Below are 27,178 nucleotides of genomic sequence, written 5' to 3'. Positions count from 1 at the left end.
AGCCCGAGCAGCCATGCTGCGCAAAAGGCAGGGGAACGCCGACATGTACTTTACTGACGCGGGCCTGTACCCCTCGAGATGAGACGTGAACTCCCACTTACACAGCGGTCGCGGCGAAATGGGGGAGACTGATCACAGCAGCATCCATATGCACAACACCAATCGGCATGGCGAAAGCCACGGCCATGGCCCTTGCCATCAGAGACACTGAGGCCAGGAGCCAGTCGGCTTATATAATAACAGGCTCACAAGACGCCTGCCGATGCTTCCTTCAGGTAGTTCTACTGACCGAGGTCTTCCGCATACTGGGAGTAAGCCTCCAATTGACCACAGGATAATGTGGTGTCCAGCACACACTGAAGTGGAAGGCAACGATCGGATGGACCGGCTAGCTCGAGGCATTACAGGCCGAGCTGCGATACATACTGCTTGAATGGATGCCTCTCCGACACCCGGCAGCACAACTGTAGTATCGGGGTATCGAAATCAAAACCATATCTGACCCGCCCTCAAGGGGCGCTTACGTACCGGTGCCCAGCCTATTTAAGGCGTGTGCACTACAATAAACACTCTCTCTGCCTCGGTCTTCATCTTCGTCTGCGTCTCTGTGCCCCTCTCCGGCCGCTGTCCCAGTGTGGTGTTCATGGCGACCATGCCGACGTACCGAAAAAAGCCGGAATATAAGCCGAACTTTTTTTTCAAAAAACCATTGCAAAAAGTCGACCCTCGTCTTATATACCGGACATTGGTGGAAAAACTACGGAAGTCTTGCAACAATGGGCGGATGAAGTAAAGAGCCGCATTCGCCATCGCCATCAGCAGCAGCACGGCGTGGTGAAATTGTGGCACCGCCAATTTGTGTTTACATTGTCACAAAGTTATATTGGTTAAAGGCTGCTTTTTCAGATTTTGTTTCAAAACGAGCGGAAGCCGACGGCAATTCACCATTGCCTTCAAGAAAAAGGCGATTGAGTGTGCAAAAGCCCACGGCAACCTCGCGGCACAGCTCGAATTGGGAGTATCCGAAAAGAGCATTCGGTACTGGCGGTGGCAGAAGCGCAGCAAACCAACAGAAAACGTCATTCCATGGGCGAACCGCAGAACTGGAAGACAAGGTTGCGGAGTTCGTCCGAGAGCCACGTGTAAGATCACTGCCTGTGACTGGCGAATGCATACGTTTGAAAGCGGTAGAGATCGCGCACGCCTCTGGACTGGGCAGCGAGAAGCACTCGTCATCCGGCTCTAGTTCGGATGACTCTGATCAAAGGCGTTGCTCTGATTCGGAGTAGCGCTTGCGCACTTTGTGCCCTTCTGTATACTGTACACCCGACCAATTTTTAACAGTATCGCGCGACCATCGACCCGCGTGTTTTTCAGCATCTTATCATCACGGCACAGAGCAACGAAATAGCAAAAGTAAGCGCACATGTACACAAGCGCGTATCTTGTTTGTTTCGCCGCTCAGCTTCGTTAATAAGGTGCTGACAAGCACGCGGGTCGATGGTCGCGCGATACTGTTAAAAATTGGCCGGGTGCACATGCGAGCAGCATTTAAATAAATACTGTCACTATTGTGCATCAGTCACATTTGTTTCAAGGTAAGGGTGTCTTTCGGTACTTTTGCCATTAAAAAAGATTTTTTTTCATTTTTAGAATTCGTTAGTAGGGGGATCGACCTATATTCCGGTCCGACCTATAGTCCGGTTTTTACGGTAACAACAACGAAAGACATACCCAAAGCACGACTGGGAGGAGGAACCAAAGCTCCACCTCACCCCAAGCTCAACAGGCGACAGGCGAGAGAGTGGCGCCAAATATAGACAAACACCTACTCACACTTACATAGACTCCACAAAATTTTTTTCCGACAAACACAGCGACAGATGTCCGTGGTGTGACTCTACCCTAACACTTGAACACATAACCTACCACTGACCAATGCACGCAATGTACAGCAGACGCCGTCTTGCTGCTACCTAATGACAAGCTCTACAATTGGTCATGGGAGGCGCGACTTTTCAAATAGAACTTGGGAAGCCAATTCACGACCCTCAACCAGGCCCAGCGAGCCACAATAACCAGTGGGGCCCTGGAAGAGGGGCTCCACCACCCGCAGTAACCAAGCACAGTCTGTATTTCAATGAAGTTGTTTCTCTCTCTCTCTGTGCCACATAAACAGCTGTTCATCACGGCCCTGTCTCTTTGTGCAGCAGCACAATCTCGAAGCAAACAAATATTAATGAGAGTGAATGGAGTGACAATCTTTCAGCTATGCAGTTTTGAAAGCTGTGAGAGCGCCATTTTCATACCTTATCAAATTCCTGAAGAAAATTTAATGAGCTATTGTGCAATCATGTACCTTGAGGCTTTCTCCATGCACGAAGATCTGAGCCACAAACAAGGAACGAATAAATATGTTTTCCAGCTTCTCAGGAGCAATATATTCGCCTTGGGACAGCTTGAAGATGTGCTTCTTGCGGTCTGTGACCTTCAGGCATCCGTTCTGAAAAAACACAGTACCATCTACCATAAGTACACAAACTCCACTCAAAAGCTCCTCATAATAGCAAAAAGCTCAAGTCTATGCTTTCAACACAGCATGATTAACTGCAGCAGCTACCCTTTAAGACGAGCTCCGTTAGGCTAAATTTTACAATAAAATATGTACTTCCAGGGTCCATTCCCCAGATAGCCACAAATCTAATAGATGTAGCAGACTGATCCAAACATCCAGTAAAAAATTGGATTTCCTATGGATATCCTTTACATGCACATACATCTAAGGGATACAATGGCACCAAAGTTTTGGATGTCCACTGAACATCCATTTAGTTCATTCATCAGATTTACAGTGGACAAAACTTTGGATGTCCATAGAACGCTTCTAAAAACAGACGTACAGACATACATTGCACAAAGTAGTTGATGTCCATGGAATATCCATAAAGTTTGTACCTGAAACTTTCACACTGTATACGCCCTTCTATGATTTTGACGTGGACGATACTACGCAGTTGGAGCCTGTGGTTGGTGCAACTATATCGCGCTGTATCATCAGTTCACATGTAATGGATGTCCACAGGACGTCCCATTCTTTTGCTGGACATCGATCGGTCGTTGGTACTTCATAAAATGGATGTTTGCGCATGAAATGTACTTTTTTTTTTCAGGACAACAAAATGCACAAGCAGTGGGCGAAGTGAAAGAAGAATGTACGTGTGCCCAAAACTTTCGTGTTGCAGATTCTGAATTTTGTAGACTTCTTTATTTCCAACTTTGGAAAAATAATCACAAAACAAGGTACCATATATTCAGGAATTAACTGATACATAGAAGAAAAGCACATGGAAATTATATGAAGGGACTCTACTTTTGTTAAGCACCACCAAACGTTTTGAAATGGCAACAAACCTTGCGTGTGCAAGTTATTGGGTGGCCTCCGATACTTGTCACTCAGTTTCAGAGGCCATGTGTGTCGAATGCAAGAAGCCGGAAACACGTCATAAATGTCGCACTGAATGAAAAATGATGTTTAACGACGTTAGAAAAGTTAATGATTAAAATAGATTTTACTTAGCATTACTGTCCAATTATCAATTAGTCTCACAGTCGCATGCCTGTCGTACATCACCATAAGTGCAGCCATTGCAATGGCACAGCAAGCAAGCGTATGCGGGCATATGCGAGCTTGTGTTGCGGTGTTGGCACTGAGCCATGCTCCTCTATGCCGTGCTCTCTCAAGGGCTGCAGAAGATAGCAAGATAACGCCAACCTATTTTTTTTTTTCTCACAACAAACCACTTTTAAGTTGCAGTGCTGATGCTGTGACACTTCATTTCTTATTCTCGCCATGTCTGCAGTGGTGTCCGGTCGTTCGCAGGCCCATGCTTTTCAAGGTATTTTGGCGGTTTGTTTTTGTATGTTCTTCTCTTGTGTGCCAGTATTGAGTGCCTAGCATGGGTTGTAAAAGCCAATGCACAATGTAAATGCACAACAGTTTCGACAGTACCTTTCAAGGCATGTTGGTGGTGTTTCTTGTCGGAATACAGTGCAGTCCACTTATAACAGATATATTGTTATATGTGGTATCGTTATAACGATGGGTCGACATGAGAGTGTCATTTTATGCATTAGGTCTATGGGGAAAAAACCATTTATAACGATAGGTTATTCACCGCATATCGGATATAGCGATCAAAATTTTGCCATCTGGATGGCGTTTTCCATGCCAAATAATCGTAACATTTGTGTTGCTTAGTTCCCTGAAACGAACGATGTCGAGACGAGGCAACGTTTACCTCCTTAAGTTCGTATCTGCAGTCATTACCGCGCAGCGCATCCCGCCCGCCCCCGCGCACCGGAGAATAGCTGAGTAGGCGCAGCGCGCCACAAGATGGCGCTAGCTGCTTCATGCGCATCGGCCAGAGTCGCTCCGAAAGAGAGAGAGAAAAAGGAAAAAATAGCGACAAGCAAAGTGGCACAGTGGCCACCCGTCCCGCGTCTCTCTCTCTCGCGATAGCAGCAATAGCAGGCTGATGCCACCGAAGCAGTGTGCAACCAACGGTTCAACCCAGTTCGAAGATGGCGCCGACAAAGCGCAAAGCTGTGTCGCTTGACACGAAGATGGATATTTTGCAGGACTCTCAATGCGGCTTCAGGTGAGCGCCTTTGTGAAGAAGTATGAGCTCGCCCAGTTAACGATATCAACCATCTTGAAAACCGGGAGCACTGCGATTGTGAAGGCAGGAGCTATCAGCGGCCATGCCGATCAGCGGAAAAGGGGTTAGAGACTCTTTGTACGCCAATCTTGAAGAGGCACTTTACCAGTAATTCATCACCAATTGCTTCAAAAAGGTGGACTTTGTGCGTAAGGACGAACTTCACCAACCCACTGAGACCAACACGGTGGAAGCCGCTGACATAACCGAGCTCTGGGAGTTCGTTCCTACTGGTGACACAGGTGGCGCGTTGAAGGGGGAGTTTTTGACTGCAGACAGTGCTGCCTCATTCTGCGATGAGGTCACCGACGAGGCGATCGCCGAAGATGTGCTGTCTCGACAGACGGCAAAGTTGTGCGACGGTGGAAACGGCAGCAGCGACAGTGACAACAAGATTGACAGTGGCTCCTTGACCCCGACCTTGATGTTCATGCAAAGTGCACTGTTGTTGATCGACTCCTTAATTGATTTTATGCATGCTAAAGGATTGCCACCAGTGTTCGCGCAGCAGCTGGAAACCATGCACACCGCGGTTGTGAAACTGAAGCTGCCACAAAAGCGAGTGCAATTTCTGACTATTTCGGCGCGCCTAACCCTTGACACGATCATTGGCGCTAGAAATAAAGTTTGTTTTTCACGGCCTACTTTCTATGTCATCTATTCTTTAGAGCAAGTAGCGAATTCGAAGCTGCAAAGGTATGTACCGCATTTTTTTTTTTTTAATAACTGCAGTCCAGATATAGCGATCATCGGTTGTAACGATCATATTTTTCGTCTTTCTCGATATTGTTATAAGTGGACTGCACTAGTTATTGGATTGATCCAATTGATGCATGGCTAAGGCGAGCTTAAACAACTGAACTGCAACCTGAAACATATGGTGATAGACAAGCGACGTCCTTGTCCGTCTCTCTTTGTCCCGTGTTTCAGTTCAGTTTCTCATACACGTCTTGGTCTCTTTTGTACTGTGCTTCTTGCGGTCCCCAGGTTTTGTGTACAACAGCACAATGGTTTCACTGGTCCTGGCACACGTTTGCAATAGTGGTGCTTGACGTTGTGAGGTAGTCACCATTCATGCATTGCTTTTGTTCAGTCTTCCAGTGCAGGTCTTTTGTAATAAGGACTGTCTGTAGAGTTAACTGATCTTTTGTGCTTTTTGTTGCTCCTCTGTACATTTACATAGCTCCTGTGCATAGAGTGGAGTATTACATGCTTGTATCATTTGTAGGCACAAGCCATGTATTTTCACGTGTTTTTGAACAGTCAATCTTTTTGCACATTACAGTAAACTCTCAGTTGTATGAACGTCGGTTTATCGAATATTTCAGAATAACGAACTTTTTAAAAATCCCCAGCAGTTTTCTTATAGATTCTATACAAAAATGTTTCACTTAAACGAATTTCAGAACAGTCAGTATTTCAGTTTAATGAACTCGCTCAGAGGACCAAGGCTTATTTTTATGATCAGAACCGATGCCCGCCCTCATCAAACTACCGCTCCAGCGGCAATGTAACGTCGCTGGCACTACAGCGCCCCTGGGGCAAAGCGGCGGCGCGGAAAACAAACGGCAACGAGTCATGGCCTCTGAGATTGCACGCACAAAACGAGCAAGCATGTAATCTCGGAGGCCATGAACAAAGTAACATCGCTGGCGCTTACAACGCCACCAGAGCAAAGCGGCGATCTGTCACACCACAAACCGCGTGGTGTGTTTTTTTCTGACCGGCTAGTCGTGGCATAGTCATCTTTTTCTTTCGAAGAAGAGGCGAAGAAGACGAAGAAGAGGCAATTGTCGAGCCAGTTTCAAGCCCCATAACTCTAGCTGAGGTTGTAGGGTACATTGGAAAGTTGACAGACTGTGTCTGAACAGCAAGCTGTGCCAGAAGAAGTGTACAAAAACATTGACTCTTTGGACAGTTTTGTTACTTCCTGTGCTTTAAAAGTACAAGTGCAGAAGAAGATTACAGATCTTTTTTCTAAGTGAGAAAGGCAGCATTACAACTGTTATGAACCTTGTATTTGTTGATATGTACAAATTCCATTTCACACATTTCTAACACTATGGATGCCATGTCTTTTGCTCCATGAATTGCACTTCAACCTTTTGACTCTGTATGCCATGTTTTATGTTGGTCTAGTGAATATTCAGTTAAGTGAACTATTTCCTTCGGTCCCTTGAAGTTCACTCAAGTGAGAGTTCACTCTATATAAAGCTTCGCTGTGCTCTACTCCTTGTAAGGGCAAATTTCATTGTCAGTGGTACTATTTAAGCAGATGCCTTAGATCTACTTCCATGATAAAGGAGATACTATAGCTGTGGATTTATACTTTGGGATTTTAACCTAATGACTGAATTTAGAAAAGCTAAAAACCGGTTACTTTAGGCGTCTTAAAGTACTTTGTATGTCTTACCCCCGAATTCAGAAATGTTCCTTAACTTGAAGCCCATGCTTGATTCAGTCAAGATAAAGCCAGATGCTAATGCACCCAAGAAAAGGCAACAAGTGTCTTGGGCACGTTCACACCAGTTGTTATAGTGACAAAGTCAAGCATGGGCTTCAATTAAGGATGCACATGTGAATGCAGGGTAAGTTATAAGCAATGCGTTTCCATAGTTGTAAAAATTCTGTCCTTTTTTTCATGTTTAGGGTGCTCAAGCCAGCCAGCAAGAGAGCGATCTTCAAAGTATGATTCGCTCTCAAGCCCCCACATAGCATCATACCATGTGCCTTTAGGAGTGCTGACAAATTTCCTTCCTCTTTTGAAACAAGTAGCGGTCTAACTTGTAATCACGGTAATGACCTCAAGGCTAAACCTCACTATCTTTAGTGCACAAAAAGAAATTTCCCTTTGAAATGGCAACTTTAATATGAGCACTTACTGCAAAATGTTTCCTTGGTAATACTGTTGCAGGGTCCAATGCAATTAACCACTACTTGAGCCCAGTGTATGAGCCGAGTTGAGCCCAGTGTATGACCAACAACCAACCGCCGTGGTTGCTCAGTGGCTATGGTGTTGGGCTGCTGAGCACGAGGTCGCGGGATCGAATCCCGGCCACGGCGGCCGCATTTCGATGGGGGCGAAATGCGAAAACACCCGTGTGCTTAGATTTAGGTGCACGTTAAAGAACCCCAGGTGGTCAAAATTTCCGGAGTCCTCCACTACGGCGTGCCTCATAATCAGAAAGTGGTTTTGGCACATAAAACCCCAAATATTATTATTATTATTATTGACCAAAAACCAGATATCGCTATGGAGATATAGATGTAGTAGCTCATCTCCAGCATTACCTGAATCAACACTTTGGCCTTTTGTGGCACCTGATTGCATTATAAGGAGTGCTGTACGTTTTCAAAAATGCAACAAATGTAGAATCCTATTACCTGGTTTCAGGCCGAGTGTATGGGAAGCAATGAGATGGTTTAAAAGGAAAGGGCTGATTTGATACTGCTACGAGTGGCTCAGCACTCTCAGCAGCATGGTGTGGCCTGGGCCGGTATTTTGTAGCGATGCTTTTCCGATTCTATGCTTTTTCATGCTTTTCGCGCTTGGCCAGTGGTCAGAGCGACGGTCTGCCCACATTATCAACGGGATCGGACGGCCGTGTGTGGTGGATGATAAGAATAGCATAGAATAAGGCATAAGGCATCGCTACAAAATAGCGGCCCTGGTGCCACTGCACTTGGTTGACTAGTGCATGCCAAGTGTGCCATGGTACCAGGTAACCACTAACTGCAACTACATTGACATTCCTTATGATCCATTAACCTACACACGAATTGGCTGTCATCTTACTCGCATGTGTGTGTTGTGTGTGTTGTGTTGTGTTTTATGGCACATAGGCAACTAAGGCCATCATGCGCCAAGCTCAAGGTATAGGGGAATTTTCCGTGTAATTTTATAAAAATGTAAATAATAGTCAGTGGTGTTGAGTGCTTAAATAGTTAGGGTTACCTCATGATGGAGTAAGAAAAAGGTAGTAACAATGGGTACTGATAAAAACTTTTAAAAGGGGTCGGGTAACCTCAGCAGCCATCCTTGCCACAGCAAGGATCTCGAGGCTCCTAACCAATCAAATAAGGTCCTCAGCCTTTTTCTCAGGAATGAGAAATGGCTGTGGTGTATGAGGTGAAGTACTGCGTGATGATTTACATATTTTTAAGAAAACCAGCTTCTGTTAAAAATCTAAAAACGCTAGACATATCCACAATTGCATTATCACTCAAGAGCAGTGCTGGGTGAAAAGGGATGCATTGGTTATAAAATGGGGAAAAGCACTTTTTCCGTAGCTTTTCCAGTTTACAACATGAAATTAAAATGTGATTGACGGTAAGTTCATCTCCGCAAGTGCAAATTGGTTTGTCTTCTTTCTTCAGCAGAAAGTTGTGTGTAATGTGTGTGTGACCTATACGGAGACGGCAGATAATAACTTCCTTGAAACGCTTCTGGTGCACGCATGACTTCCATTCACCTAGAACTAGTTTTATTAATTGTAGCTTGTTATTTATTTCGCTGTTCCAACTGGACTGCCATTTTTTCCTTGCGTTACTATGCAGTAAGTTCATGCAATCTCTATAGGGCATATTTACATTCTTAATTTGTTTACCGTAAGCTTGAGCAGCGCATAAATCCGCTCTTTCATTGCCTTTTATGCCGACATGGCTTGGTACCCAGCAGAGCCTGATGTTTTGGCCTTGAGCTGTGGCTGCTGTAATGCTGTGTATGAGGTCTCCAAGCAGAGGAGCCATTGCATTTCCAGAATGAAAGGCCCTGAGCACACTCAGTGAGTCTGTGTAAATAACACTGTTGGTGAGTCTCTCATTTACTATTTTTTCTATGGCTACACAGATGGCATAACATTCCGCAGTGAAGATGGAAGCACACTGTGGAAGTCTTACTATTTTATTCCAATTCCCCTGTACAGCTGCGCTTCCTACATAAGCATCTGTTTTTGAACCGTCTGTGTAAAAAGCTGCAAAATTGCTGTACTTTTCTTCAAGTGTGAGGAATTCTTGTATTATATGTTGTTGCGGAATTTCTTTTTTACGGAAGTGTGTTAGAGTGAAATCACAGATTTCAGGAAAATTGTGCCATGGCGGCAGTGGACCTCGCCTTTGGGCAATGTTTGGCAATATGTTTAGCATGCCGAGATTTCGGCACATCTCTTCGAAACGCAGGAGGAGTGGCCTAATAGTTTGTGGTTTGTTGTTAAACAGTGTTCTTGATGGGCACTTTGTAACTATGGGGTAACATAGGTGTTTGGGAAGCGAACGGATCTTTAGAATGTAAGAGTTTGTGAGCATGGCTCTTCTATCTGTAAGTGATGGTTCATTGGTTTCTACATGGAGACTGTTTATGGGTGATGTCCTGTATGCACCAGTGGAGAGACGCAAACCTAAATTATGTACTGGATCTAGCCGTTTCAGGTACGATGGTCTTGCTGACCCATACACTATACATCCATAATCCAGGATAGAGCGTACTACAGAGCGGTAAATTTGTAATAGACAAGTCCTATCGGCGCCCCAGTGTTTTCTCGATAGCGCTTTGAGTATGTTCAGGGACTGAGAAGCTTTCTTTTTCAAAGCATTTATGTGAGGCAGGAAGGTGAGCTTCCTGTCAAATGTTACACCTAGAAATTTATGTTCATTTTTTACAGGCAGATCTATTTCGTTCAGGTGTAGGGTGGGATCTATTTGTATGCCTCGTCTGAGTGAGAAAAGAATGGCCACCGATTTCTGTGGGGAAAAACGGAAACCATTTCTGTCTGCCCATGTTACTAGTTTGTTTATTGTTAGCTGTATTTGTCGTTCGCATGTTGATATGTTCGAGGATGTGCAAGCTATCTGGAGGTCATCTACATAGAGAGAATACATAACGGATCTTGGGATTATTTTCCTGATAGAATTCATTTTTACAATGAAGAGTGTTGTGCTCAAAATACATCCCTGAGGTACTCCATTTGCCTGGATAAAATTCTTTGAAAGGGTTGAGCCAAGGCGGACATGAAATGTACGGTTAGACAAGAAGTCCTTCAGACAGTTCAACATCCTGCCGCGGATGCCTAGTTCAGCCAGGTCCTGAATGATCCCAAACCTCCACGTTGTATCATATGCCCTCTCTAAATCGAAGAAGACAGATAGACAGTGTTGCCTGTGTATAAAAGCTTCACGAACAGTGTTTTCAAGACGGACAAGGTGGTCGGTGGTGGAGCAAGCCTTTTTAAAACCGCATTGATGGACATCTAGGAGCTTCCGGTCTTCTAACACAAATGTTAATCTGATATTCAATAGACTTTCAAAGGACTTTGCTAGACAGCTAGTCAGAGCTATGGGCCTATAGCTGCTAGGGAGTGTGAATGGTTTTCCGGGTTTTAATAAAGGAACAATAATGGCCATCTTCCAGGCTTCGGGAAGCTTCCCCGATACCCAAACTTTGTTAAAAAAATTTAAAAGTGCTTCCACAGCCGGTTCAGAGAGATGAGCTAACATATGATAATGTATTTTGTCTGGGCCAGGTGCAGTTTGCTTACCAGCGGACAGTACTCTATTAATTTCCTGAACTGTAAGTAAGTTATTATAGGGTTCATTTGTACCGCCACTTGTCGGCAGTCTTTGTCCTTCAGCTGTGTTTTTGTATTTCAGGAATGATTCTGAATAGTGAGATGAACTGGAGACCGCAGAAAAATATTCACCCAGAATATCTGCCTGTTCTTCTATATTTGTCTGTGTGCCAGGGTCAGAGAGAAATGGAACCATGAATGGGGAGTAGCTGCCATTTATCTTTTTTACCATCTCCCACATTTGTTTTGATGTAATTGTGCTATTTATTGAGGACACGTAACCTTGCCATGAAGTTTTTTCTGCATTACGGCGAATATACCGGCTTTTGCTCTGAACTTTTTGAACTTGATTAAATTTTCCTGCGTTGGGTACCTACGAAAAATTCCCCAGGCCTTGTTTTGTCTCCTTTTTGCGTCTCGGCATTCTTGTGTGTACCAAATTTTGTGATTCTCTTTTACTACTCCTGAAGACTGAGGAATTGCCAGGCGTGCAGCGGTTAAAATACAGTTGGTGATAGCTTCATTCAGTTCATCTATGCTTAAATTATCGGAAACTATTTTATCTAAACTGGCCCTTTCTTTAAAAAGTGCCCAGTCGGCTAAATGTAACTTTCACCGTCGTGGTTTTGTTGGGATGACTTGTGGTGGAGAGGTTAGGCTGATTAATACAGGCAGGTGATCGCTGCCGTATGGGTTGTTGATGACATCCCATTTAAAATCGTTAAAAACAGAGGGTGAACTAAAAGACAAATCTATGGAACTCATTTTTCCCGTGCTCGGAGAGCAGTACGTACTTTTGCCGGTGTTTAGGAGGCAAACATTATTACTTAAAATAAAATCTTCTAAAATACGGCCTCTCGCATCAGTGTGTGCACTTCCCCAAAAACCGGAGTGGGCGTTGAAATCACCAACAAGCAGGTACGGTTCTGGTAGTTGTTCTAAAAGGGTTTCTAAATCATTAAGTGTTACTGTTAGGTGTGGCTCAAGATATATATTGCATATTGTGGTCGTCTTAAAATGGATGACAGTGACAGCAACGGCTTCGTATTTGGTTTTAAGTTTGATTTCTTGGGTTGCAATACCAGTCTTAATTACAGTAGCAACACCTCCAGACAGTCTGCTTGTGTGTTCTCGGTCAGACCGAAAGACATTGTACTTGTTTAAAATGTTTTTTTGTTTGGGACCTAAGTTGGTCTCCTGTAAGCATAAAGCCACTGGGGACAGTGTGTTTAACAGTTCTTTTATGTCACTGTAGTTATTTATTAGTCCTCGGCAGTTCCACTGTATAAGGAACGCCATGTTTGATGAGTGTAGTTAAATTTAGGATGCTGCTTTACGGGGTGCCAATACTGGGGTTTTTTCTTTTTTTTTTCGCTCCAGGGAGCTGTGCTTCTGCTGAAGCAGAGGCAAGTTTTGTGTTATGTCCATTGCCTCACTAGAGGCTCTGGACTTCCGCGGTGAACCCGCGGGTGTACGGTTAGTGGGCTTCTCTCGACTGGGGGAAGCCTTGCGGGCGGCCGACTGAGAGGCCGGCGCGCCTTTGTTCAGAGGTGGCAGAGCAGCCTTCGCTGCGTCTGCCGGGGGCGGGAGTGGCCCTGCCTCAGGCTTTGCCTGGGCAGTGGCCGAGGCCTGGTGTGGTGTGCCGCCCCTGCGTACCACATCGGCGAAATTTGTTTTTGCTTTAAATTGAAATGATGAGGAGTGTCATTTTCGCGCCTCTTGATAAGTTATGTTTTCCTTGGTCTTTATCGTTATAATTTCTTTCTCTTTCTTCCAGGTCGGACATGATCTCGAGTACGGGGGATGATCCCCTTCACAGTTCGCGCACAGTGGTGCAGCGGTACAGTCCACGGATTCATGAGCATTTGATGAACATTTGGCACATGTTTGGCGGCCACGACAGCTCTGAGAGCCATGGCCGAATCTTTGGCATTTGAAACATCGTCTCGGATTTGGAATGTATGGTCTTAGTTATTCTAAGATAGCCTACTTCTATGGATTCGGGGAGTTGGCTGGAGGCAAAGGTCAGGATTATGTGTTTTGTAGGTATTTCCTTGTTGTCTTTTCGGATTTTGATACGATGGACTTCGGTGACATTCTGGTCTTTCAGACCATCCAACATCTCTTCTTCAGAAAGGTTCAGGAAATCGTGCTCAGATATTACTCCTTTGACTGTGTTTAGTGAACGGTGAGTAGTTACGGTTACCCGGACGTCTCCAAAAAAACACTAAAGTTGGGAGTTTCGAGTATTGTGCTTTGTCTCGGATTTGGAGGAGTAGGTCGCCACTGGTTAGCTTCGTCACCTTGTAGCCAAGGCCCAGGGCGTAAGTCAGAGATTTTGATACTATGAATGGGGACATTTTTCGAGCTGGTTGATCTGGATCTTCACTATGTATGACATGATACCTGGGGAAATGTTCGTTTGTTTTTTGGAAGCATTGGGAAGTTATGTCCTCGGTCCGCACTCTTTTTGGAGTGCGATCATTTTCTGGGGGAGGTGGAGCCATAAAGTGCGTTTAAAGTTCGGTCATGATGCCAGCCGCCCACCATGGAGCCCAACGAGGGGACGGGACAGGAACTCGCAAGCAAGTTCTGCCCACGCCAGCTGTACACCTCAACTATAACCTAATACGTACGACATAACCAAGGTAGGTTAGTCACACAAGGTTAACCCTTGCCACCTACGAAAAATGGAAGTGAACAGAAGATACAAGAAGACAGGACAGGTGTGAAAGACGAGGGTAAAGTAAAAGCGTATAGAGGGAGAAGACAGGAAAAGGTGACTGCCGATTTTCCCCTGGTGGGTCAGTCCGGGGGTGCCGTCTACGTGAATCAGAGGCCAAAGAGGTGTGTTGCCTCCGCCGGGGGGCCTTAAAGGTCCGAACGCCCGGCATCGGCTCAACCTCCAGGATCCCCCTTTCCCCAGACACGGCTAAGCCGCGCACGGCTAGACGCGGGAGGGTCCAACCCTCGTGTGCTCGGGTACGTGGTGTCGCAACACACCAAACGCCTGCTGACGCAGACGCCCCTGCGGGGCTTACTCGCATGAAAATATGGTATAGTTATTCTACTCGAATAATTTATAGAGCATACCATGGATGTAATTGGACTCTATGCTTGCTTACTTCAAGGAAAATGAGGCAAAAATTAAGATACTTCCTAATTAATGTATTTATCGATTGTAACGCAAGTTTTTTTTAATGATTTTTGTTCCTTGAACCCGACCCTCGTGTTACATTCCAATAACGGCAAAATTGATAGTTTTAAAGCAAATATTCTAAATCTCGCGGTTTTTATAGTTATGTTGGCAACCAGTATGTCCCTATCCAATCTGTAAACTAGTCGATTGAAGTCAAAACTTATTTTTTGTTTGACTCGTCGCCATTTTCACTGTGCTTGTGACTGGTGTTACGGTTACAGTGCTGCAGCACACTGTGGCCTTTCGCGCTTTGACTCTGTTTATTCATGATGTTATGGCAACATAGCGCATTTGGTATGACGCCCACTTCGAGAGGCGAGCAATTTTGACGGCCGAGAGGGTGAGGAATTCCACCGCGACTTGGTGGCTTGACGTCAACAATTCACGGATGGCAAGACTAACGGAGGCTCTCTTTAAATCAGAGGCCGGCCTGAAGGACTCTGTGAACCTCATGGTGACCTGGTAGTGTCCCCAACTGAAACACCTTTGCGGTCTCTAAAGAAGTACTTCATCTCAAACAAGCTCGGAGACGATGCGATTCCCGAGTGATACCTTTCAGAGATAGTTTTGCTTTCGTGAGGGCTCATCCCAGCACCAATCCCCTCAAACTACACGGCTGACAGCACTCTTGGCACTGACAGTGACCTTGCACAGCGCCAAAAACACCTGTTGGGGACGCTTTTGGTGAAGAGTCACACGAAATTTTGCAAAAGTTAACCTATCCCTGGAAAGGATTGCCCAAGAGAACTTGTTTGCTAATTATGATTCTCTTGAATAAAGGTCCCATTTCTTCTTCTTTTCGTCTCACGTTACATTTGCGGTTTTATTTTTTTTTATTTCGCTTGACTGGAAAGTTGACTCTCGCATTACAATCGTGGTCGCGTTACATTTGAGTAAATACTGTACAACAGCTTTATGCCATTTGCAAGTCTTCATGTCTAAGAGTGAGAACAATATGTTAAAGCAATTTTTTTTATGTAGCCGCTGTGTTCCGAATTTTTCTCCTTTATGGAGAAGCTGATTTGGCAGCCTTTTGCTGCAGGGGTTTGCCTGCTTCTCTTACACAATTTATCATTGTACTAATGTATTGGTGGTTTCAGGTTGTTTTCCCTCTAGAATATTGCTGCTGTCGGCCTTCAGCTTTTGCGCTCCTTTATGTTTCACTACATTATATCTATTATTTCTTTTTTTTATTTTTGCTGAATACAAGGCTAGTCAAATAGTGCTTTGATATTTCCACATGAGAATTCAGCTTTTTTTTTTTTTTCATGAGCATTAAGTCTCATAATGTGCCCTTTGCTTTACTTTACTGGAGAGAGTCCAGCTAACACTGAGCTGTTGATCACCTAAGAAGAACTTGTCTAATTTTTAATGGGAGAAGCGTTCATTTGCAAGCATTGCTTTTACTGTCTTATTCTATTTATCCTTTAACACGTCTATACCTAGCTGTTATGCATATGTCATTTTTGTATTGGTTCGTGCATGAAGTGATCGTTGTGCTGTGACATTCAGAAACCAAGAGATGGCATTATGTTGTATTTTTAGTGTTCACTTTATTTTCACAAGACATAGGCAGTTTTTCATTATGTGCAATGTCTGCAGTCTGTCATTGTATTTCACTGCATATATTGTGTACACCATTATGTACTTGTCAAACGGCTGATACCAATAAGAGGTTTCACAATAAAGACGCTGGTGGTGACAACTGGAGTTTTTCTTGGCTTAGTAATAGTGGCACTTCTTTGATTTGTTTTCCCAAACACTCCAGGACTGTCCGAAAAGCTGCGTATACCAACTATCACAAGCTCTAATAGTGTCTCAAGCAACCTGGGGCAGTCTGGGACAACAAATTGAAGAGGCCCAGTTCATGCATGCATGACGAATATAAGAAATAGCCAAAATTAGTACAAGGCACATCCAGCAAATGCCAATCTGGATATATGTTAGATGTGGATACAGCCATACATAGTACAATGGATGTCCCCTACGCGTAAGTGTGGTTAATATGGATACCTATTAGATGTAGTAAATATCTATTGGATGTACCACTTACATGTGCTGGATGCATCTCCAATGATCTATAGTACATCCATACAATGTTTCCTGGATAAGTCTGGATAGCTAATGGACATACCGAAGGTCCAAGGTGTATCATATTATGCACATCTAATGGTTGTATCAGGCTATCTGGGTCATAACCAGCTTAAAGGGGCCCTGTGAGGCTTTTTAAACAAAGTGAATAAATTTTCCCAGTTCCTACACAATACTGTCATGAACCCTTAAACCAATATAATTCCTGTATATGCAGCAGATAGCCTGCAATCTCATAGGAAGACTGCATGCTCTTAGCTGCTACTTTTTAAATCCCTGCTATGCTTCTATGATGGCTAGTGGCAGCCTTACCTCAGATTAAAATAATAAGTGCCTATGGCAAGAGAAATCTTTGTGAGCAATGATATTCATTTCTACTTTCCTAAATGAATATTTAGTGTATCAACTCAAAAAGTGTCATAAATGCATTAATCTCGACTTCTCATCTGGAGGGATCAACTGTTCTCTTTCTGAACCCCCTGCAGTGGTTATGGCATTGTGTTGCTGAGCATGATGTCACAGTTTCTATTCCAGACCACAACAACCTTATTTTGATGGGGATGAAATGCAAAAATGATTGTGTACCATGCTTTGGATGTACGTAATAGAGCCCCAGATGGTAAACATTACTCCGGAGACCTCGACTACAGCATGCCTCATAACCAACTGTGTAGTTTTGTTATGTTAAACACCATAACTAAAAAAAAATTCTTTTTTGTTCTCTTTTTTATAATCCAACACCTGAATAAATGGACTGACCTTTCAGGTAGCTTTGCTGCATGCGGCCAAGCAGAATTATATTTGCCACGTTCTAGTGAAACCGTAGAATAGATAACTTATATAAATAGGGACGAAGAAGTTGTCCATAATAAACATGCACACAATATAAAAGTCCACAGAAGGCTCGGTGTAAATGGCACCAGCTGTGTGCTGTGAACAGCTGTATATACTAGTTGTCAGTACTTTACAGGAAATTCTTTCACACTTGAGCGAGAATAATAAGAGGAACCAAGGGTATCTTTGACACTGAAGCACGTTCTGGAGCAATTAAAAGCTCACTTCGAACCAGCGAATCAACTATTTAAAGCAGTTAAATTCTGGGTTTTTACATGCCAGAACCACAACATGATTGAGGCATGCTGTAGCGGGGGACTCCAGATTTATTTTGAACACCTGGGGTTGTTTAACGTGCACCCAATGCGTGGTACATGGGCGATTCTTTTGAAGCAGTCTAAACGCAGACATATTTGCAAACATTTAGTGTGGGAACTGCAAGATAATTTTCTTCTATGAGATTCGCTAAATGTGCATCCACACACCAACCAAAATCGCACTGCATTCATCTCCACTTTGTTTTCCCCTTCATTTCATTGTGGAGATCCATAATTTGATTGAAAACCAAGACCTAAGGCCACTTTGGATACACATTTTCGTAAGAAATACCGTATTTACTTGAATCTATCGCGCACCTTTTTTCCGATAAAACAGGTCCAAAAATTGCATATAATAATAGAGTACAACCCTAAATCCACGTTACCATATTGCCATCAGCATTCTAAAAATGGCCGCCTCGTACACGCTTCTAGCCTAGCTGCCATAGCTTCCTCCATGTGCATACCTCCATCTCGTACGTGTAACCAGGCACTGGTGCAACCTATAGTCTACCGCCTGGCTTCCTGTTTTCTGCGTTTATTCAATCAGCATGGAAGCGCTGACTGCAAAGACAAGCCGAGTCCACCATGACGCCGCATTTAAAAGGAAAGTTATCATGTGCGTGGAGACGGACGGAAATCGGGCTGCATCACGGGCGTTCGGAGTTCCCAAAACTTGCGTGCGGGACTGGCGCAAACAGAAGGAGAATATTTTCGCCAGCAAAGCAACAAGGAAGGGTTTCAGTGGACCGAAGCAGGGCCGCTTCGCCGAAATAGAAGAGCTGCTGGCGGAATACATGCAAGAGGAGTGAGCGGCACAGCGGCCTGTGGCGACCGATCTGCTCAAAGTACGGGTGATGCAGTTAGCCCTACAGAAAGGACTAATGCGGAGCGACTTCAAAGTGAACAGGTGCTGGCTATCAAATTTTATTAAAAGAAAAGGCTTTTCTCTTCGAAGGCAGACAGGGATATGCCAAGAATAGCCCCAAAAGATATGGAGAAATTGCACAGTTTTCAGCGGTACATTCTGAAGTCGCGCCATAGAAACTGCTACAACTTCGGACGGATTGGACATGCTGATCAGACGTCGCTCTACTTTGACATGCCTGCCACCACAACCAGTGAAAAGAAGGGGGTGAAGCAAGTGCGCGTTTTTGTCTTCCGGCCATGAAAAAACTAGAGTCACCGCAATGCTTTATTGCACTGCGGATGGGCAAAAGCTGCCCCCGTATCTTATCTTCAGATGGAAGACGCTCCCGAAAGAAATCGTGTTTCCGAGTGGCGTGATTGTGCGGGCAAATGAAAAAGGTTGGATGACCACGGGCTTGATCGCTGACTGGATTGATAACGTTTGGCGGAAGAGACCCGGCGGCAGTTTGGGTCTGTGTGGGATGCTTGTGCTCGACACGTTCAGGTGCCACCTTGACCAGCGCATGAAGGACAGGCTGGCTGCATGCAACACCGACCTTGTCGTGATACCCGGCAGCATGACATCGCGTTTGAACAAGCCAGTGAAAGATAAAATTTGGGCACCCTACACTGAATGGCTTGTCAGTGGCTGCCACAAATTCATGTCCACCAATAAAATGAAGCGTGCCTCGCTGCAGGACTTTGCTGGACGGGTGAAAGATGCAGGGTGTACGATCCCGTCTGCCATGGTCAACAAGGCCTTTAAAAAGTGCGGGATTTCAAATGCCATGGACGGCACCGAGGATGAAATGCTTGGTCTACTAATAGAGATAAGGAGTTGTCTGATAGCTATGACGAGCGATATCTATTGCCCCACACGACTCGTACCGGCGCAGTGAAAATCTTGGCGGCAAGGTACGCTGCTTTCATCTGTGTTTTTATTCATCGCAACTTTAGTGTAAGGAAATAAATCAGTTTTTTCGAAATGAGAGAAAATAGTATTTCTATATGAAAACACAAAGTGCGCGGTATTGTACTCTTTTTTTTTTTTTTGTCATGGAAAACGAGTGCGCATTACAATCGAGGTTTTAATTTTTTAAAATTTTTTAGTCACGGAAAATGGGTGCATGTTACAATCGCGGGCGCGTTAGAATCGAGTAAATACAGTACTATTCACGCTAAGTCCTTCAAGCAGACTATCCCCAATTCCTTAGCCGTTGCGATGGATGAGACAATAAGCAAGCTGAAGCTCATGCTTCTGGGCTAGGAATATGTGTGCACTGCGTGAACCGTCTAGGGATTATTTCCAAGAGTGAAAAAAAAAACCTCCCGATGATTCCCATGCTTTCAGTATAATAGAGTCCTTGCAGGTGCATCAGTAAGTCTAACCGTTGAGTTTGTGCAAGGGCTGAAGGACAGAATCTGTAGGATCACTCTTCGCTGCAGTTTATAAAATTTGTGATGAAATAATCACTGGGGTCTTTTTCCAGGCCTACACTAAGAGTTATAATGGACACCGTAGTAGACTGTTTTGTATTAATTTTGACCATTTGAGGTTCTGTAATGCGCACTCAAACTTAAATACACTAGTTTTTTTTCATTCATTCCGTGTGTACTGCAATGTGACTACCATAGCTGGGATTCTCTATCATAACCTCATACTCAGTGGAAGAATTACACAGGCACTAAGTGACAATGGCAAATGAATTCTTGATTAAGGCTTGCTCCTTGTAAAACCTTTAAAGCAACTCTAACAAACGTGCTGGTCATAAGGTCATTTTGAGCAAACAGCGACACACAGTGTCTCTACCCTTCAAAGCTTCAGCGTCTATATCCTTCGTAGCAACACACATTTGCTTGGAGGCAAAAAAAATCCCTAGACTGCATTGATTAATTCCCTGAACTCACAAGATTTAACAGCATTTACAAGTTCTGGACTCCTTAACATGTCTAGAGACTTGCATATAGAACTGGAGTCATCCAAAAATTTTTCTTGTACCAGGAGTCTCATGTCAAAGACTCCTGGTACAAGAAAAATTTTTGGATGACTCCAGTTCTATGTGGAGAACTAATCGATAACACTAAAAATTCAGTGGCAATTCTGCGGTAAATGTGAGAGAAGTGTGTTCGGCATTAGATCACTCCTCTTTGAGGTCCCGGATCCCCGATTTAAACCGTGTTCACCACATTGCAAAGTGTTGTTCAGGAGCTCACTCAACACACGTCCCCTCTCTTCAAGGAGACAAGTGCAACTGACAGTAGTCCAGAGTAGAGCCTAGTCAGTAGCGCTATATATGCGTACATATCGTATTTAATTGCATAATGATCGCACTCACATAATAATCACACCCCTGAATTTTGTCGAAAAAATTTGATTCTTTTTTTCTTCCCCGTGTAATGATCGCATCCCGAACTTGCCACAGCGATATGTTGTATGCCAAGTCTAGCTAATGATGATTGCACTTACCATCTGTCGAATGTTGTCGAATGCTACGCGAGCGACTATTCAAGACATACCAAGCAGTCTTCACATGCGAAACATTCTTAAGCATATGCCCCATTTCATTCCTTAAATCACTTTCCACACTTCCATGAAAAAAAAAAAAAACCACAAGCAAACTTGCCTTGGCTTTATTATTTGTAGGCTTTATAATGGTTGTGGTCAACAACAACAAAAAAGACGCCTTTCGATTCTTCTCATCTGTACTTGTGGGCATGCAACAAATCGCGAGCGGCAATGATAGTAGCCACGTTTACACTGATACGTTATAAGTGCACCTTATATGATCATACGCCGATATTTGTAACACAGCTAAGATATTCGCCCACTCTTAGCGGAAACATACCGTATTAGGATAGTAGTGAAGACAATGGCACAGTTTTCGCAGCATGCCCGCCATGTGTTTATATGTTACTGGTAGCTAAGCGCGCCCATCTCTGTTTCCCTCCCCTCAAATTGGACATGGCTACGTTATTGCCACACACTTGCCGATATTAACGATACTATTCATTACTGATATGGAAGAAACTGTTTCAATGCACGTAATGTACTCACGAGAAGAAACAAATCTCTTATGGCGCGTTCGGCTTGCCCTGCTGGCCGCCATTTTTGTTTTGGGTCCCGCACTGTTACAGCGGTAGCTGCCTGTTAGTTGACCTGTTGTCATCCCGCAGCAAATGCAGGATGAAAGAACTTTTCTTTTCGTGGAAAATTTAACCTGCATAATGATCGCACCCCTGAATTTGTGTCAATTTTTTTGCCAAAAAAGTGCGATAATTATGCCAGTAAATACGATATTACACACACACTGACACACACTCTCTCTCTTCTAAGCTCTCGCGTCCCCTCCCTACATTTTCCATGTGACCAGCTTCCCACACTTCACACATACTTTTTCTCACTTTTTTCAACTTTGACCCTTCTAATCCGAATGCATTAAAAGCTCACTCGCAAAGCAGCATGCACTGATGCTCTCTTTTTTTGTGCACACTTTCTTCTGCAAACTCAAATCTGGCTGAGTGCCCGTGCAGTGCAATGCGAACACCAGTGGAGCCATGGCCACACTGTGGCTCCACTGGCTGGTGCAACAAAAGAGGAGCGCTGCAGTGCAGTGCAAATGCATCAATACAGTCAAACCTCGACAAAAGGACAGGGATATAACGAGGTAAAATCGCAGATGTTTCCTGCCAATATCAGCATGCTGTGAATATGTAGGGTGGTCTTTTTTTAATGTTAACAGTACTTTTTAAACATCGCTTGTGGCATGCACATAGCACAAATCTACTCATTGAGCTCGATTACACATAGAGGCATGACCTTACTTACCCTGGAAATCAGATGTATATTTGACTAAGTAAGAAAATTTCACTAATGAACATTTCAACTAACTGCTTCAGCGCACATATTGCAATGCACGAATTGAAACCAGTGATTTCACGAGAAACATCCACTTGGAACTAATTTTGAAAACTACCACCAGTTTTGTGTACTTTTCAGTTCCATGCACTTTACAGTTCCATGTACTTTTTTTAACAACTGGGACACACACTTCGTCGCAAACTTTGAGAACGCATATCTCGAAATTGTTGTCATTCGTTCCAAATGGATATGACTTTCGAAGCCACCGGCTATAATTCGTATATTGCAATGTGTGCTGTAACGTAATTACCTTAAAACTTTATAACCAAATTTTTTTTAATTAGGCAAACTTTCATTTTGATTTCTCAAGCAAAAGATATCTGCCTTCAAGAGTAATCTAGCTCAACAAGTAGAATTGTGCTACACGCCACAAGTGATTTTTAATAATTCTGTTTAAATATAAAAAAAAGCACCCCATATGCTTATAACGAATATCAAGACATAACAAAGGTACTTTTATGTCGGACACAACTTTATTATCATGAGGCTCAACTATATTGCAGGCACCACATGCTAATCAATGCTATGACCTATTTTAAAGTTTAAAAAATAAAAGAAGGCATCCCAATTTGTTTCAAACCAGTGAACTTATCTTCCATTTTTCTGTTCCTAGTGCCATGTTCTATTCTATGCCATAGTTTTCCTATTGTCTTTGCGATGTGCCATTTTGTTCATTCTTCCCTCTTTCCTTGCCTACCTTCCTTCTTCCTTCCTTCTTTCCTTGCCTGCCTATCCTTCTTGAAGGATAGGCAGGCACTGTGCTCCTTCCCTTTTCTTCCTGTCTGTAGGTATGCTTCTATGTTTCCAAACCCAATAACCATAATTAATTTCTAAAAAATGGTATTCCAACCAAATGCATCATCACAACATTGAAGAAGTTCAAATTCCAAAGCAGCAATGGCTTAAGATGCTGTGCTCTATGGTGCACAAGACAATAATAAACCACCAGACAGGTAAAGATGGCCAGTGACAGCTAATAGGGCAAAATGAAACACAGGACAGGAAAGAGCAGGAGGTAAAGACTGTGGCTCTCTAGGATGCAAGATTTGTGCTCTGCTACAAATATTTACAACACTTCGATGGTTACTGCATAAATTATAGCACTAACAATTGACGCAACTGTGTTGCATTGTTGGCAAAACTGCAACCTTTTGTTGATTAGAATGACACTGTCTTGTATTTTTTTATTACTCCTGACTAATGTAGATGATAGCTTAAAATACATCAATTTGATATAAACAAGCTTCATTGCATCACGTAACTCAAAATGTGAATCTCTTGCTACAGAAAAGCTTCTCAATTTAGATGGACTTGACGAATGCAAATAAGCATTCGTGCATCTTATGTGCACAGAGTCACGCTATTCTCGATCTTTCGTGACTATCGTGGCAGCACATGTCAGGGAAGTAAGCTATACGGATAGCTGATTAAATTTATCACTACATTTACATCTGCTACTTACATCCAGCCACTTGCCAATGTCTCCTGTGTGGAGCCAACCATCTTTGTCAAGCACTTCTGCTGTCTTCTCAGGGTCCTTCAAGTAACCTTGGAAGACTGTTGGTCCCTTCACACAAATCTAAACAGAGCATACATAAATGTAATCGCCGATATCAAAGTAACATCAACAAAAGTGCCTTCAAGATAACAAAGACCTTCAACTTTATATGGCTCAAATTTTTCAAGCATTTATTTTTCCAAAGCCCAACAAGGACACCTGCTAGCAGATGACAGAATACAGTACACATAGAAGCTCTTAGCCTCAAAGAACAGAGCCTATTTGAGGACATGAACAACATGTAAAAGCTTATTATTCAAATTTCCTGATAGTAGTTTTCACTACTGTGCTATTGAAAATTTGTTTCGGAAAAAAAAACATCCATATTCAACTGTTCGACCGATCAGTACACTTTAAAAAGTGTACTGATCGGTTTTCTACATTAGGCTTTGCCGCAATACAGTGGTGTTATGGGATGAAGCATACCGAGCAGAAAAGGGCACTGTAATGGGGCCTACAGGGTGCGCCATAAATACTGTCGCACGGTGTACGTCTAATATTTTGGTTGAGAATTACAAAATCTCAGGAAATCTTTTGTAGTGCATTTACCCGATATATTAGGAATGAAACAAAACATTTCACTTAATTTCTGTGCTCTTGGACTTGATCACTGCCTTTAATGGGGCCCTCAACCACCCCTTGGGTTTGGTGAAATAACATAGTCTGCAAGTAGCATATGCTGCTGTGAACATCTCAGCCAAGTTTTGCTGTCATACGTGGTGCGTGGAGCTCACAAACTGATTGTGAAGTCACCTTTCTCTGAAACGCTCTCTTTTCAACAGAAGGCCCTGTCCTCACTCTCTTCTAGGTGCACTATTTTGTAGTAATCGGATGTACTAGTTCGTCATTTCCTTAGACGGCTGCTACTGGCCAATAGCTGACAACAAGCTGTGGTCGGCTACATGTCGTAGATACCACGGCTGCCACGAGTTCACTGGCTAAGCGCACTGCAGCTCACCGAGGACAACCGCGTTCGGCTTATGTTTAGCGCATCGTTGGCACCAAAGGCAGAAGTCGTGGCATCTACATTAACATCCAAAATGAAATTTCAACTGCATGCCATGGTGACATTTAGAAGGTGGAGCGTCATGGGCACGCCCCACTGCACCATAGAGTTCATAGTGCAAGGCATTGAAGGAACGGGAGCACAGCGGAGGCCGTGTTTGATTGCTAATAACTCCACTTTGCTGAAAGCACTGGAGTACTCTTAATTTGCTGCAATGTATTTCTGAAATAGCCTATTTTCACTTCAAATCCCTTTCTCCACTTCAATAAGAAGTGGTTCAAGGCCCCTTTAAACTTCCTGGGTATGCTTCAATCGTGGCTCGTAAGGTATACCCAGGAAAATTTTTCTACATGCTCGCTCCACCGATGCTTTCAGGGCAACATGCTGATGTGGTGATAGGCTTAGGCCTCCTTTTCAAAGATAGCCCACAAACAGAAGTCCATTGGGTTTAGTTTAGAGTAGTTCGCCGGCCACTCTTCAGCTGGAATGAATTTAGGTGCGGGAGCATGACACCACTGCTGTGGTGTTGATAGTATTGATGTTGATTTGCTCTTCGATTATTGTGCCGGGGCACTGTCCTGCTGCGAAGTCCAAGACTACTCACCAAAATGGGACAGGGACAAGGGCAACGAATGAAGCTCTAGAAAATCTGCTCTAGAATATCTTTAAAGTAATGTGTGAGTGTCAAGCTTTGTGCCTCTTGTCACAAAAATATGAGGAATGTGGGCAGTGGTAGTGGTTACCCCAGCTCAAACCATCACAGACACTGCATGAGTTTAGAAAGACTGTTTAACTCGCTGCATCAGCATGCTCCGACATTGAAGCAAGCACATGAGATTTCCGAGTGTTGTGACTGGGCTGTACTGTGAGAATTTTCTCATTGGTGAAGACAGCTGCCAAGTGCTCCCATTCGCGGCCCATGCCAACAGCATCCGGCACTTTTTTTCTATCTTGCCTTTCTCTGCACCTGCATCAGTCCACATTTTCTCTGGAATTTGTAGCTGAACACCTTAAGGTTTCTTCGCACGGCTGTTCTCAGTGTAGTTGCCAACACATTTCAGCTCCAAAGCCAGCCTTCTGATGCTTCTCCGTGGCTGGGATTAGATTCTCTTCATCACAATTTTATTAAGGTGAGAAGTGGTCAGAGACAAGCCGGCCACTGCAAGTTACGTCCTTAAGTGTACCATGTTTGAGAGCCCAGTGGACAATCTTGAGGTGAATGTTTAGAACTTTGGCAACCTCAGATGGAGTGTCCAGCCTAACTCATCGACAAGATTGCAAGATCGATACGATCTATAGTGCCCTACTTTCCGAAAAAAAAAAAAAAAAAAAAAAAAAAAAACTAGCACGAAACACAGAAGAAATGTTTGAAGAAACAATGTAGAGAAATGTTAAAAAATCAGAGGCACAATTATCAGTCAAAGAGTGTGACAGTAATTATGGTGCAGTCTGTAGTATGCATTCTTTATACACAAGTGCATGTGCAGTTTCTAGTCACAGTACGAACACAGAGACATCGAATAAGCATAACCAACACGTCTAATCAGAATTAAAGCATTGGTACAGCACTATCAACTGTTCGCACTTCCTCTAGTTATGCAGTAGTCAACATTTCTAATTTGTGCATTGTTTTACTTTTGTGTTCTTCTCATCAACTTCATACATGCACAAAGCCAGTTGCGTAATGCTTCACTATTCTTTAACCTCTTTGCATCTTTGACATTTAGACACAGAGTTCTACTGCATTAAATGTTGGTCTCATTCTTCCACAGAACAAGTCATTAAGTCAAATATGCAGTAGTTCTCTGCATATCTCACTTCTCTGCACAACAAGAAGAAAGGGGGGTTAGCCAAGGGGCCCGATTTTTATTAGTCATATCATAAGAACCCAACAAACACTGACACCAAGGACAACATAGGGGAAATTACTTGTGCTTAATAAATAAAATAAAGAAACAATAAATTAATTGAAATTAAAGTGGATGAAGAAACAACTTGCCGCAGGTGGGAACCAGACCCACAACAACAGTTATTTAATATTCGATAAGAAAATATTCGTCCTAC

At 43.5% G+C, this 27,178-nt stretch overlaps 1 protein-coding gene across 8 annotated transcripts in view; it reads right to left on the bottom strand.

The window, feature by feature from the left end:
• The window catches only part of LOC142578644 (long-chain-fatty-acid--CoA ligase 1), a 211,511-nt gene that overhangs the window by 10,730 nt on the left and 173,603 nt on the right, over nt 1–27,178 (bottom strand). For all 8 annotated transcript variants that reach the window (XM_075688087.1, XM_075688104.1, XM_075688080.1 and 5 more), the window contains 2 exons: nt 24,013–24,129; nt 2,360–2,503 (listed from right to left, as the gene is read on the bottom strand). In XM_075688087.1, the coding sequence (XP_075544202.1) occupies nt 2,360–2,503; nt 24,013–24,129 (261 nt within the window). The remainder of the gene's footprint in view (nt 1–2,359; nt 2,504–24,012; nt 24,130–27,178) is intronic.

This window comes from Dermacentor variabilis, chromosome 1 (genome assembly GCF_050947875.1).
Source record: "Dermacentor variabilis isolate Ectoservices chromosome 1, ASM5094787v1, whole genome shotgun sequence".
In the NCBI taxonomy this organism is placed as follows: domain Eukaryota; kingdom Metazoa; phylum Arthropoda; class Arachnida; order Ixodida; family Ixodidae; genus Dermacentor; species Dermacentor variabilis.
Note: the sequence above shows the minus strand (reverse complement) of the source record. Positions and strands in the feature narration are given on the sequence as shown.